The sequence below is a fragment of the Elgaria multicarinata genome, chromosome 1 (genome assembly GCF_023053635.1).
Source record: "Elgaria multicarinata webbii isolate HBS135686 ecotype San Diego chromosome 1, rElgMul1.1.pri, whole genome shotgun sequence".
Classification (NCBI taxonomy): Eukaryota; Metazoa; Chordata; class Lepidosauria; order Squamata; family Anguidae; genus Elgaria; species Elgaria multicarinata.
Window position 1 is genome coordinate 134560133 of NC_086171.1, and position 15317 is coordinate 134575449.

The 15317-nt window shown below is 40.1% G+C and overlaps 1 protein-coding gene across 3 annotated transcripts in view; it reads left to right on the forward strand.

Moving 5' to 3' along the window:
* Positions 1 to 15317, forward strand: part of USP33 (ubiquitin specific peptidase 33) — a 45678-nt gene that overhangs the window by 2415 nt on the left and 27946 nt on the right. For all 3 annotated transcript variants that reach the window (XM_063137209.1, XM_063137199.1, XM_063137206.1), the window contains exons 2-5: positions 6006 to 6126; positions 7357 to 7410; positions 9080 to 9142; positions 13781 to 13933. In XM_063137209.1, the coding sequence (XP_062993279.1) occupies positions 6046 to 6126; positions 7357 to 7410; positions 9080 to 9142; positions 13781 to 13933 (351 nt within the window). In that variant the 5' untranslated portion in view covers positions 6006 to 6045. The remainder of the gene's footprint in view (positions 1 to 6005; positions 6127 to 7356; positions 7411 to 9079; positions 9143 to 13780; positions 13934 to 15317) is intronic.

Sequence of the window (15317 nt, forward strand, 5' to 3'; positions counted from 1 at the left end):
TTAATCTCCCACCATTCAACTTCATTGGATGACCCACGTTCTAGTATTATGAGGGAGGGAGAAAAACATCTCCCTATCTAGTTTCTCTACAACATGCATACTTTTATAAACCTCTTTCATGTCTGTTCTTGCTCACATTTTTATAAGCTAAAAAGCCCCCAAGGTTGTATCCTTTCTACATAGGGGAGTTACGTCAGCCCCTTGATCAGTTTGCTTGCCCTTTTCTGAATCTTTTCAAGCCCTACAATATCGTTTTTGAGTTGCAGTGACCATAACTGTACACAGTATTCCAAATATGGTCACACTATTGATTTGTATAAAGGATTTATTTATTTATATATCCATTTATTTATTCATTTACAACATTTGTTTAACATTCCACATCTAAACTGATTCTGGAGTGGTGAACAATAAAAGATAAAAAGACTAAAATATTAAAACGTAAAAATTAAACAACATATTACAAGTTCTTTAAAAACCAGAATACCAATAAAAACTGTAGCTGGTCAATCAAGGAAGGCTTCTTGAAATAAAGATGCCTTCAGCAGGTGCTGAGAATGACACAGTGCTGGTGCCACCTGACCTCTAGTGGCAGGGAGTTCTGACAGCCTTTCCCAAACCAACGCCCTCCAGATGTTTTGCACAACAGTTCTAAGCATTCTGGATCATTGGCTGTGCTAGCTGGGTCTGATGGAAATCGCAGTCCAAAACATCTGGATAGCACTGGGTTGGGGAAGCCTTCGTTATGATGTTGGCAGTTTTAGCTTTGATTCCTTTCTCCAACATGGAATTTGCTTTTCCAGTTGCTATAAGGCTTGCCCCCAGAAGTGCTACATCATGGCCGCTGGGGGCTGGAGGACTGGCCTTTCATGCAAGGGTACCATTGGATCCTGTCCTCTGGTTAAAATCCTTCTTAAATGTCAAACTCATGCTGTAGCCTTGGGCAAGTCACTCTCTTTCAGCCTTGACCTACTTAGGATGCAGTCTTACGCATGTTTAGACAGACGTCATACAACTCCCAGCAATCCCCATCAGATCATGTCCCTTTGACATCGTGACAAATTTGTGCAATGATTTGTCTGTTATTACCTGCAAACGAGGTCAGTGGCTATTTAACGTATGGTGGAACCAACATTCCTTAGCAGCATCCTGGATCAGCTTGCAACATAATGTAATCCATCACAATGTGTTGCACAGGAGCGAGTATACAGCAGAGAGAAGTTTGTGAACGCTTTAGGATTGTTACATATTTCCAACCTAAAATGTTATTAGATCTTAAACTAACTCCATAATCTAGATAAGGAGCCTGATTAAACAAATGATACACAAACATGATGCTTTTTCAACATTTATTTATCCACAACTGATTCAACATTCAATATCCATGTGTGAAATAGTGTGAACCTTTACATTCAGTACCTGGTGACACCTCCTTGAACAGCAAAGTATTTTCTGTAACTCGGTCAATCCCTCAGATCACTTTTAAGGAATTTTGACCCATTCTTCCTTACAGAACTTCTTCAACCCAGTGACGTTGAGGTTTTTTTTGCATGAACAGATCAATTCAGGTCCTTCTGCAACATTTTGATGAAGTTTAGGTCTGGACTTTGACTAAGCCATTCTAAAACTTGGGATTTCTTCTTCTATAGCCATTCTTTTGTAGAACTGCTTGTATGTTCAGGATCATTGTCTTGTTGCATGACCCAGTTTTGGTTCAGGTCCAGCTCATGGACGGATGGCCTGACGTTTTGCTCTAGAGTCTTCTGATATTCTGCAGAATCCGTGGTTGTGTCAATGAAGGCAAAGCCATCAGGTCCTGAGCAAGCAAAGCAGGCCCAAACCATCATATTCCCACCACCATGCTTGAGAGTTGGGATGAGGTTCTTCTCTTTGAACTCAGTGGTGTTGTGTGTATTTTTGTCGCCATAATGTATATTATTGAGGGCAAAAAGTTCTGCCTTTGACTTGTCTGGTCAGAGAACATTATTCCAGAAGTCTTGGGGAGTGGTTTCCCCCTGGTTATCCTCCCATGAACACCATTCTTGTTCAGTCTTTTTCTGATGTTGAGTGATGAATGCTCATATTAGCCAAGGTGAGAATGGCCTGCAGATCCTTGGATTTTGCTAGGGGGTTCTTTTTTACTTCCTGGATGATGCACAGATTTGTTCTTGGAGAGATTTTGGTAGACGAATTGCTCCTGGATAGAGTGACTGTTGTATTGCACCTTCTCCATTTCTAGACTACCTATCTGACAGTGGACTGGTGGAGCCCCAGTTCTTAGGAATGTAACCCTTTCTAGACTGATGAGCAGCAATAACTGCTTTTCTGAGGTCCTCAGAGATGACTTTTGATTTTGGCATGACATGTTTCCACACAACTGTATGGTGAAGACCAAATTCGCAAAGGATCTCTTCAGATGACACGCTAACCCACTGTGGTTTCTTCAAAAACACGATCCACGGTAGGTTAGCTTGTTGTGAGGCAGGAGAATTCCCTCCCCATGGTGGGCAGAGTGCCCATCTTCTGCAAGATGGTTCGTGGGCTTGCATGGTGGTTCCCGTGTTGTCTGATGGGAACCCCATGGATATTTCTGCCCATTTCACTGGAAACAAACAAAAATGGCAGCAGCCTTAGAGTCCACTGGAAAGAGCAACTGCCACTTCTGGCAACATTCTTCCCATTGCGGACATTTTCTATGGTCGGTTGCCATTTCCCCCCATTTTTGGTCAGTGAAGTGGCGGCGGCTGGCTGGCTGGCTAGCTGTTTGGTGCATGGAGAGTGGTGGGGTGCACATTTAAAATGCACAGTGGTAAATCATGGAGGGGGTGAGTAGCGGAACCATGGGGAGTGGTGTGATTCCGTGATCATGTGGCAGGCTCGCTTATCGTGGTTCCTTTATCCCTCCCCTCTTTTTATTGGAATACTTGTAGAAAATTGAAAGACAGTAGCATTAAATCTAAGAGAAGCCCCCAAAGTACTGACTGTTGTTGACATATTAATAATGAATTGTACTTGATATGCTGACGACCCCACATCTGTTTCAGCTGAGGTTGTTGGGGCACTTTCTGTTTCACTGACACCACTTAGTATCATTTTACATTAAGATATATATATGCATTTCAGTGACATATGTATTCTCTGACATACTTGCTATGCATAATCCCCTAAAAACATTAATTACAACTTTGATGCTGCCCAGCTTGCCTAATATTATATTTGCATTTGGCATCCATTAATTGTTACTTATGAACTTTTGGAATGGAAAGTTTTCCGTGGAAAACAACGCACTGGAAAAAATTCTGTGACCATCCATCCATGATTCAGCTAGTATGTTCCAGATTTAAGTTCTAAATCCTCCCATTGTATACATTAGATGTTTAAATCACAACATTGGCTTAAAAACCTGATGATTAAATACTTAGTGAATAACATTGCCTTTAGTTGCATTATAATTGCCGTCCTTACCACATGGCACCATTATCTCTCAAACTACTTGCATAAACTGACAGTTAATTACTGGCTAAGAGTGTGAAGTCCCTAGGTTCATTCCTGAAACAATACGCTGTAGCTGAATGTTGCAGTTGAACTTGGCCACTAAATATCTGTTCCTTAGCTCTCCTATCTGCGGAATGATGGTAAAGAAGGCTGATGTGCTAAGGTTAGGTACATAAAGTTCATTAGATGCGCTCAAGCATTATATCAGTGTTTAAGTACAGTCGTGAAAGTCAGAAAGTTAGACTAACATTGTGACGAAGCTTCCATTGATGAAGCTCATGCCTCCTGATCTTAAAAAATGTCGAACAGGAGTACACCAAATACATTTTCATTCAATCAGATATTTGATATAAGATGATCTGTAGGGTTGGGTGCCGTTTTTATTTTATTGCCGTGTTTTTAGGGTTAATCTAGTGGATTAATCTAGCAGTCCTAATCTAGTGGAGGCTTTGGGGATGGAGACGGAAGGAGGCCAGGACAGCCATAGGATTCCTTCTATGGCTGATGTCCTAGTCTCCTCCCCTCCCCCAGGAATGCCCCTTTTTCTTGTCCCCGCACTCCATTTATTTATTTAAAACATTTATATCCTGCCCTATGCCATTAAGATTTCAGAGTGGCATACAGATAAAATGAGATGTAACTGGTGTGGAGAGAACAGGGGCGGCCAAAGGGGGTGGGCAGCATGGTTTCTGGGCTCCAAGATTGGAGCCACATTCTTAACATTGGAGCCCATAAACCAAACAATCCTATGTCCCTCCAGACACTATTTGAGGGAATAGGATCACTTTTATGATTGTTTTTGTTACTGTTGATACCCGCCTTGACCACCATTTCCTTGAGGTAATAAATAAATAAATAAATACGGTTAGCTCCCAGAGGCAGAATTCTGCCTCGTCCCATTCATTATGTGGGAATGGGATATGGATCTATTGTTGCAGGGCCACGGTTAGCACTGTTTTAGGGCTAAGATAACATCCATACAGAAAAGCCCTAGATAAAAGTTATTCCTAATAACTAGAAAACAACTTGAGTGGGCTCTTCTCAATTAGCTATTCTTAGCATTCTATGCAACATGCAAGGCAGGGTGGATTTGATTTAAATCACGATTTAAATCACTACTCAGAAAGACTCGATTTAATCATGTGACTAAATGGTTCACTCTTCCTCGCTATATTTTACACAACTCAGAGTTACTAAAGACTCATTCTTGCTGCTATCATCTTAATATTTACAACCAGATGAAAGTTTCGTTTTTAGAATAGCAACTTTTTAGATTAGTTTTACAGTTATATCAAAAAATACTGATTTGGTTATACTATTAGAAACACATCATAGATAGATAATTATGAAATTATTGTGAGGTGAACTATCTCCAGTTTAATAGGGTAATCATTCATATTTGGACAACTTTTCTGCTGTACTTTATTGGAAGGAGAAAAATAATCTTACAGAAACCTCTGGAAGAGCATGACATTGTGAATGGATTAATGGAATTCATTTACCAAAAAATTTAAACAGCCTCATGCTACATAATTAAAAACTAATTCTAATTTCATGATGAATAACCTTTGGACTATAATGTATCTTAAATAGAAAACTATCTTTAGAGTGATTTTTCCTCAAAAAGCATTTTATTAAAAAAATCCAATTTAAGTAAGAACCAATTTTTTTGATTTTTTTTTTAAAAAAACATTGATTTTTATCCACCCTGATGCAAAGTGTTAAATTTCATTTTGATATCTTATGGGGCTCTTTGCACGTAATGATGGCAAATAGTGGGTTAATTACCTCATAATTTGTGGGGAGATACACTGCTTCCAGTTTGCAGCAACAACATATGAAGGGCCTGTTTGTTCTTAACATGATGTCCAAACTCATTCACCTGTATGTTAACCCAAGTTAACCCATGGTTTGTTTGTACGCTAGCTTTGGGTGGTTTAACCCATGCATAAGCCAAAGTGTCTAGGTTAGGGTGTCATGCTAACAACCTACAAATGGGGTGTTTGTAGGTTGTTGCTCCAAAAAGTGGCCCATATATGGCACACATCTCTGCAAATTGTGGGTTAATTATTTAACCAACAAATCGTGTTCAATTCAAACGCCACCATTATGTCTGAACTAGGTCAGTATGTCTGCTCAGAAGTGTTACTGAATTGTTTAAACTGTAAAACAATCTCCTTGGTCAAATTTTCTGTTTTGTTAAAAAAATAATGAATATTTGCAAAGTTTCCTAAAATAATTTTAAGCTGTTAATTAGAAGAGTTTCAAAACTAGACTTTGAATGTTTGGCATTGGATTACTTAAGCTCTTGTAAATATGGATTGGTATGAGGGAAGGACTCAACAGTACTATATAAATAAATAATAATAATAATAATAATAACAACGTGCTTTACAATGTCGATTGCAAAAATTGTATATCATTCATTTCACCTTGACTAAAACTTTGCTACATGCTATTGGTTGCACCAATAACATATCTGAGTACAATCAGTGTGTTTCCTTCTCAAGATGTAGGTACTACTTGATCTTGAAAGTGACTGCTGTTAAAATGTCAGCACTGAGCAATGATTGCTCACATTTGGAATCCGTTGGGGAGATCACCAAGGAAGATTTAATACACAAATCGCACGTGAGTTTTAGTTTTGTACTTCCTTAATGCAAGCTCATTTTTTAATTACTGACCTTTGCTTATGAAATGTAAATCAGTGCTAGATGTCATAATAAGATGCATGTCTTATTAACTGGACAAGTGCACAAAGAAGCCATCTGACATGAACCCATGTGGACATTGTGATCAACGTCTGGGGCTTTCCTCCGAGTGTGCCTCCACGAAAGGAGGCTAGGAAGGTGGCAAAAAGGCATAGGGCCTTCTCAGTGGTGACCCCCTGACTAAGGAATGAGCTCCCCACTGAGGCTTGCCTGGTGCCAACAATGTCATCTTTTTGGTGCCAGATTAACACTGCCCTCGACTCCCAGACATTTAATGGTATATGACGGGGGCAGGTATGGCAGGTCTCTTGAACAGGTCTGTAGAAATTGTTTACTGAAATCGTTTGCAGCTATTTAAATTGTTTTAAATTTTGTATGTTAAAACTTTTTAAGACTATGTTTATTTATTTATTTCATTTTTATACCACCCAATAATATTGTATTATGTAGTATAATGTTAGTAATGTTGTAGTTTACATTTTTGGTGAATTGTTGTGATCCGTCCAGAGAGCTTCGGTTATTGTGCATATAAAAATGAAATAAATAATCATAATGATGCCTTTCTAGCTACCCCTTCAAGTCTGGGATGTAGATAGATAGATATTTATGTCTGAGAAAACCTAATGGGCTTGAAGCAGTTGCTAATAAAGTGCTGGTAAAAATACTTACATTTGAGAGCATTTATTGTAGGCTTCAACTTTCCACTTTTAGGCTGCAATCCTATTCACATGCTTTTCTGAGAGTGAGTCCCAGTGAATTTGATGGGACTTATTAGTGAGTAGATATACAAAGGATTGTGCTGATAAACCTATGGTAGGAAATAAAATATTTTATTTCATTTATTTAAAATTATTTTTAGACCATTTTTAAATATAGACACGGCAAGAGTTATACAGATAACCTAATCCAAAGGGGGTGAAGATGTAGAACAGTAGCAGCTTTCATAGAAACAGAGTTCTTGTTTGTGTGGGTTCTTTAATTTTAAAGTAAATATACAAAAGCAGCAGATTCCGCAAACTCTAATGAGCTACTGATTATTCCTTCCAATATGAAAATAGGATTTAGTTAGTTATTTTGCCCTTCTTACCCTTTTGTTCTATGCTACCTAATTTTATTAACTAACCACATGATTCTCTGTTGTTTTTAATAGGGCACTTGCCAGGACTGTAAAGTTAAAGGACCAAATCTTTGGGCATGCTTAGAGGTAATTATAATTACAGTATAGTATATGCATGGCAAAGAGTTTATTTTTTGTGTGAAATCTTAGTTTTATGAATGATAGTTCCTAGAGCTGACTTTCTCTGTCAATGCTGGGAGCAATATTCTTTTGCTAGTATGCTTGGCTGGTCTGCAGCGTAAGCATTAGATTGTTCAAAGTTCCTCTGAGTTGTGTCCTCTGGAGTGTAAGTCTTAGGGTGTTCCTTAACAAAGGGCACACTTGAATCTATATCTTTATCCATATTTGAGCTGTGCTTCGGTACTACTGACATTGGGCCTGTTCAGATGACACACTAAGCCATGGTTAGGCGGTTAACCTTTTTGCTGCGAATGGTTAGTGAGTGTGTTTAAATGGTGATTATGCAGCCACTATAGTAAAGAATGGTTCACCTGACACGCTAAGCCGTAATGTTTAGCTCAAAGTTCTTAACTTAGCGTGTCGTCTGAACAGGGTCATTGCATTGCTGTCAAAGCATTGGATTTCAATTATGATTTTGGCTGAGCCACTCTATATTTTTCTTTTGTAAATTAAAGCCTTTTGGGGGAGAATGCAATTGAAATGAAATACAAGCATGAAATGACAAGTAAAAAAAAACCTGACAAATGCTTCAGAAATGAATAGATGTACTTGCTGAAAGGCCACCTTATATTTTCATTTTAGAATGTGTTTTAAGCAGAATTGTTTGGTACAGTCTAAATTAAGAGCTTAACTCATTGCTTGCAACCATTAAAGTAGTAAGTGCTTCATAAGAACTGTCGCTCCAATCAGTTGACACCATTCCTTCCATGTGGATGCTTTTGTTTATGTTCAAAAGGAGATCCCAGTGTATTAGTCTGAGCCTTGTGTTACCTTAAGGACTAACAGATGTATGATGGCATAAACTTTTGTGGACGATAGTCCACTTCATCAGGTGCATAAAGTGTTATAGAGAGTTTCAGGTGTGTATATATACAGTATACCAAAATTTTAAACAGTGAGGTCAGAGGGAAATTAAATGCTGAAAGTACTGACTGTGACAATTAGATTATTAACATTGGCCAGTCACAAAACAGTGAAAATACAAACATCCTGGCACTAGGTAAGCCTATTCACGCATATAGTGAGATGATAAAACCTTTATCCCAATTTCAAACCTCTGGTGACAGATGCATGGCCTTCCATCTGAGTAGAAACTCTTTTGTGCTGCAGTCCTGCAATGGTTACCTGTGCAGTACTTGAGAGCAGCGATGTCAGTCGGCACGTGTAAGCGCTGCAGGTCTGGATTGTATTTCCTGCAGCATTTCCTGTAGGTGATTACTTATACAAGTCTTGGTAAAAAGATGCTTAGCTGTGAATGGAAATGAGCCTGAAAGGCTCGTTTACTTCAGTGTGGAATACACCCTATGGGCCCAATCCAGTAGGCTCCTTTGGCTTTTGTTCTATGTCAGTACTTTCAGTACCAACTCACCATGCTGTTTTTTTGTGTTTGGTTTTTTTTGAGGGGTGGGGGCACTCTCCTGCTGCTCTCAATTTTATAAGAAGCTTTCCAATGTGATGCCAGATAGCTACTTGGGCTAAGCATAGAAAGCTCCTCTCTCACTTGCTATGAATTGAGCTATGTGTCTGCTGCAGTATATTGCATCTTGTTAATAATTATTCTGCTTTGCTTTGACAGAATAGATGCTCATATGTTGGTTGTGGGGAATCTCATATAGATCACAGCACCATACATTCTCAGGTATGTGTGTGCAGGTTCTTAACTTTTGACATGTTAAACCATCTTTACTGTTTCAATCTTCCTAGCATTCTGGACTCTGTCCCTCGCCACCTTTCTCTGTTGTGAATTTACTGTTATGGATGACTGATAGAAAGGGGCTACCTTTAAATTAGAACTTGAAATTCCATGATTTCTGCTGTATTAGTATGCAGAGTCTTTAGCAGCTAAATCCTGTGATGTAGTCTAGCTTCTAACTTGAACTCTGTTGTTACTGATAACTTCAACCACCACACTTAATGGCAAACAGAATGAAAAAGTGTGATGCAACAGCTAGTAATTTTACTTCCTGGTAATTAGCTACTCTCCATATTGTGCAGTTAAGCAGAATGCTTAATGGTAACGTGAAAGACATTATGTTGAAAGCAAAATGTATATCCTGATACTGTTTGGCAGAGATTTGGACTTCAAATAATGAAGATGTATTAACGGTGACAGTTCATGCAGGGAAGAGGTATAGGATTGCAAAACACCAATAAAAGAATGAGAATTAGCGCAACCACTTCCTTTTGCAACTGTACTGTTAAGAGCTGAAGTAATTTCCTTGTAGCAAGGGAAACACCCCAACCAAATGGCATTGATCTGGGCATGAAGTGCACCAGACTTCCCAATCTGCTGCCTTTCAGATGTTTTGGACTACAGTCCCCAGCATTCCTTACAATTGATCATGTTAGCTAGGGTTGATGAGAGTTGGAGTCCAAAATATCTAGAGGGCACAAGGTTGGGAAAGGCTAAAATATGCTATTCCTTAGGATGCATTTTTGGAAACCTTCAAGTGTAATTGGCATGTGAAATTTAATTTTTGAGTTTAGAGTGGGTGGCATTATCTTCATATGCTTGAGGAGCAAGCTTACTTCCCCCCACCTTCACCACAGGGTTAACACTTAATACAAACTACCAAATCATGCATATGCCCAGTATGTCTGATTTCCCCCCCCACCCCGAGCCACCTTTTCTGAGAGGCAAGAATCTCTTGAACTGGGCATTAGCACAATTAGAAATTTATGCAAAGCATGTAGCTCATGTTAAGCACATGATATTGGCCAGGCCTTGTTAACAATCTTGCTGCCATATTTTGGACCTGCTGAAGTTTCCAGACTATTTCAAAAGAAACCCCAAGTATAATGCATTGCAGTAATACAAGCAACAGTTACCAGAGCATGGATCATTGTAGCTAAACTATCTCTGGCTAGTTAGTTCCTCAGCCTAAGCTGATAAAAGGCATTCTGCTCCACTGAGGTCACCCATGCCTCCAGTGACGATGTTGGATCCAAGAGCACCCCAAAACTATGAACCTGATCCCTTAAGGAGAAAGTCCCTCCAGAACAGGTTGATCACCACTCAGCCAGACAAACATCTCTGGATTGAGTCAGTGTACTGGCACTTATTCAGTCCATTATGGCATCAGTTCAAGACACCCACTGCCTCAATTTGATTTGGTGAAAAGAGAAGAAAGAGTATATATTGGTGTCACCTCTGTCCACATCTCCAGATAACCTCTCCCGGCAGCAGATTCATGTATATATTGAACAGAATGGGGGATAAAATAGAGCCCTGTGGAATCCCATAGCATAATTGCCAGGGGGCAGACAGTAATTACCCAGTACCACCTTTGCAATTGGTTGTCCAGGAAGGAGGAGAGCCGCTGCAATGCAGTACCTTCAACTTGCAGCCTGGATATCCTGATAGTATTGACTTTGGAGCACAGTAGTATCAGAACTCTGTCATTGGAAGAGGCCAGTGGGACTTGCTGATGCAGGGGCTATGTTCAGATGGATGTGAGCAGCAATACCCGGCTATGATGTTATCCATGGGTAGTGCCTGCTCACTGAGGCGTCTCGTGCTCTAGAACCGCAGCTGTCACTAACATGGGTGGAGGAGGTGTGGATGCCAGCTGCGGCTAGGCCTTTAAAATGGCCTGGTGGTATCCAGGAAGGAGACAAAGGAAGAGATGAAAGCAGAGGGAGACTAAAAGTGAAAGGAAATGTGGAAGGAGATAGAATGGGGAGCAAATGTGGAGAAAGAAACTGAGGTAGCAGACAGGAAGAAGATTCCACCAAGAAGCAAGGAGAACTAGAGGGGTAATGCTTCGTGGGGCAAAGTGAGGTTGAAGGAAGCACTCCCAAGGAGAAAGGGAAGAGATCCCCACCCCTATGGCCCTAATGAGCAGACCAGAGAGAACTCATGAGCCAGGGAGAGCCCAGAACTGGGCAAGCCTCAGAGGTGCAGACTAGCTGCGTGCTACTGGTTGATCCCCAAAGCCCTTCATTTACCTATGAGTAGCACCGAGGGAAATAGAGTTAGTGGCATCTTGGGTGCCTTCAAACTAGCAATGTCGAGACTCCTAAGGGGTTGCGGCTAGCCAAAGCTGTGATAGGGGGAGGCCCCCAAGGAAGACACCAGTGTGATAGTCCATGGGAATCCCGAGGGGGAGTGGCTGCTTGACTTCTGATTCCTGAGGTGGTGCTTCATGGGATTCTTTGTTCTAAGAAGCAGAACAAATCTTTGAGCAAACAAATTCAGTGACATAACTGGCATACACAATAAAAATACTGGAGTTGAACTTCGCTTTGGGTGATGCTGGGGAAATTGGTGGCCATTGAATGAAGGCAGGTTTGACATTCCCCTGCTGAGGGACAGGTTCACTGTCAAGCTCCGTTTGTAAGTATTTGCCATATTTTGTGAACATTTGTATCTTGAAGTTTTGTATATTATGAATTAGTGTTACATATATTAGGTTTTGAACAGAAATGGATCACTTGATTATCCAAAAGACTGTGGGCTTGTTTTTGCCTAGATTCCTTTTGATGTATAAGTGACCCCTATATCATGGATACTATAAGTGGCCCCTATATCAGCAATACACTTGCAAGGTGCAGACTTTGGAGGCTATTGTTTATCCTATGTACTTGATGGAACAAGGGAGGGGAGAACTTTGACTTACTCTCAGTGTAGACACGATTATGAATCAGAGATGGGAGATTTTCTAACATTTAGTCCAATTTTTGTCATAGCCATTCACTTATTAGCTCTGCTACATATCAGCGGGTCTCTCTTTCCCTCTGCCATTGCTGCCCTGCAGCTGGGGGCTCTGTGATTTTTGCTGGTGACATGTGCCTGAGGCCTTTAACTCTTGCACATGCTAGTATGTCATTACTTCACATCTTCACCCTGCCTTTCCTTGTGCATGCTCTGCTAAGGTTTTATCTAAAGTACAAGGGGTAAAACAGTATGAATAGAAACTGCACATCAGGATGTGCCTTATTTTTTAGTTAGACTTACTTTTCAGGTTGTAATGTTACACTGTGCAGGGCTGTGGAGTCAGCACATAAAACCTCTGACTCCTTTATTCATGGCACCTCCTTTAATTATATATCGATATAGGAAATAAATTTTCTATATATTTCCTACATCGACTGCAAACACACAAGTTTTTATAACCCTAACCTGTTAAAGCCCGGGTCTAAAGGCTGTAGATAGCTAAGACATTCTGCCTTTTTAATTTTATTAAAGAAGCCCAAAAATGAAAACAATGAGGTTATATTTTTATTTATATCACAACTCTATATACAATAGCCTACAACGTTAATATATTGCTTTACGCTTCTTGTATAGCTCATTTTTCTAAAATCCAAATAAAAATCTCGTTTACTGTGTTACGTGATATGCTCTCATTAGACCTGTGTACAACTTGCACACGTTCTAATGAGACTCACACACACTTGTAAGGAATCTTTAGACATTGGTCATAGAGCGTCTGTGGCTAAGTAAGGTGATTCTTATGTAAATGAATTGCTTGACCTAGCCTTGTGATTGCTCTCAGACCCATTCCTGTTTTTTTTTCCTTGTCTCTGTTGGAGATGGAGGGGTGAAGACACCTTGACTGTTGGCTGCCTCAAAATGGAGTCTGTACTGCTCACTCACAGGAGAGCTACTTCGTAACAACTGTATTTTATTCAGTTAAAAGTGAAAGTTTGTTTTTGTGCTTCCTTTCCCCACTCCCTCCCTCATACACCCCAAAAACCTCTTTCTTCCCACACAAACAACCTAGCGGGGCCCAGCACTTACCGCAATCAGCCAAGATTACCAAACTCCTTCTTGTGCTTGGAACTCACATGCTTGGAGCACCTGAGTCATGGTGACTCGTCTGAGCCTGCCTGTGAAGGAGCAGCAGCACTCTGGAAAAGGTGGCACATTGATCCGCCTTTTTCTCTGCTGCTGCCGATCCACTGAGGGGGTCTGAATTTCTCTGGCCAGCTGGACTGCGAATCCGGGATTTTTGTCCAACCAGCCAGAATATTTTGGAATTGGCTGGAATCCAGGACAATCTTGGTTTTCAGGGACATATCGCAACTCTATATACAATTTAAATTTATTAGGAGTCGGTACATTTTTACCGACTCTGACTCCAGTAACCCAAGAATTGCTTCCTACTCCATGACTCCGACTCCAACTCCACAGCCCTGCTGTTCAGTAGAGCATTCATACGTTAATAGTTCATTAATGGCATGTATTCAGTGTGTCAACTTTATGGTAGTCATTCTTGTAATCCAAACATTTGGTTTGTTACCATTCCTAAATTTACTCAAATTTATTTTCTAGGATACCAAGCACTGTCTAACTGTTAATCTTACCACACTACGTGTCTGGTGTTATGCATGTAGCAAAGAAGTGTTTTTGGACAGAAAACTAAGATCTCATTCTTCATTGCAAAATGTACGTTTGTCTCATCAAACTCCAGAGCACAGCGTACAGGTAACCAGGCAAATTTTCTACTTGGGATTTTATGGGGAAATAGCTTTGTAAATAGGTTTTCTTGCTGTTTCTCTGGGTTTTGTAAGATGTTTCAACTGAAATATTATATTCAGGGTTTTATTATTTGACATGAAAGCATCTAGTAGAATGTTTAAAAGAAACTTTAATCAAATATGTGAAAATTCACTCTGTGGTCCAAGAATTGTGCTTTTGAATTGTAAGGGTGGTATCCAGTTGAGTCTTTTCACTGATGGAATTGCAATTTCCTCTCCTTCCTGTTGCCCCCGATGTACCCTCAAAATTTGCTCTGGGGGGACCCTCTGGAGCAAATTTTGGGGGGATGCTGGGGCTCAGCAGGGAGGAAAGGAGGAGAAAGTCCTGTGGTGTGAGCAGACTTCCAATTCTGTTTCATTGGATTTCACCCTGCATTCTTGAAAAGAGGAATTGTTTGGATCCAGAGATATTTATTGTGAATAGAAAGGCACTTTCACTCATGCAGGTGGACTTCTGCCAGCTCCTCCCCTCATCCCATCCCATGCAATTCCTGATGGTTCCCCCAACCTTAGGATTGGCTTGGCGTAAGGGGCCTAGGCCTCCAGAGGGGAAGAGATGGCGAGAGAGCCTGATTTCCTTAAGTGAAGAACGACCTGCAGTTCTAGGAATTAAGTAATGTAAATATTAAGAACAATGTGTAGATAATAAAAAGAACATAGGGAAATCATACCATATATTTAAGGGGTCCTATATGTAATTACAACCCTATAAGGTGCCCTATATGTAATTATAATCCTATACGTAATTTCTTATTCTGCATGGGTTTCTAATAAACAGCTCCAGTTTAGGTTCATGTTTATCATATTTGTTTTCCAGCTTTCTTTTAACAAGAGCCTACATATATGTCTTGCTTATTTTTGCTCATCTTTATTATTAGTCGGAGATGTTGCGGCATTAATGCTTCTGATCTTTTTAGAAACAGGCTTCTATATTCTCCATTTGCTCCATACACACAAATCTTGTTATCTAAATCACCGAGCCATCTGATGGCAGAAATGGGAAATATAAGGGTTGTATCAAAGCTACTCTATAAACCAGTGTTCTTCAACTGATGGTTTGCAACCCAAAAGTGGGTCACAAGATCAGTCCGGATGGCAAAGCTATTGCTGCCATGTTGGGCAATTGTGAAAGTGAGACCCATGTTGCAGGTTGGGAATCCGAGGTGGGTCTCAGGTCGGACCAGTTGAAGACTGCTGCTATAAGCCTTGTGTCTATAGTGCCAAGTATTAATCCTGCCTTGCGGTGTACAATTTACCTTCTTTGTTATAGTAGATTATGATATTTATATATCAGTAAACTTTTGCCTTTGCATATAAAACATGCATTTAAA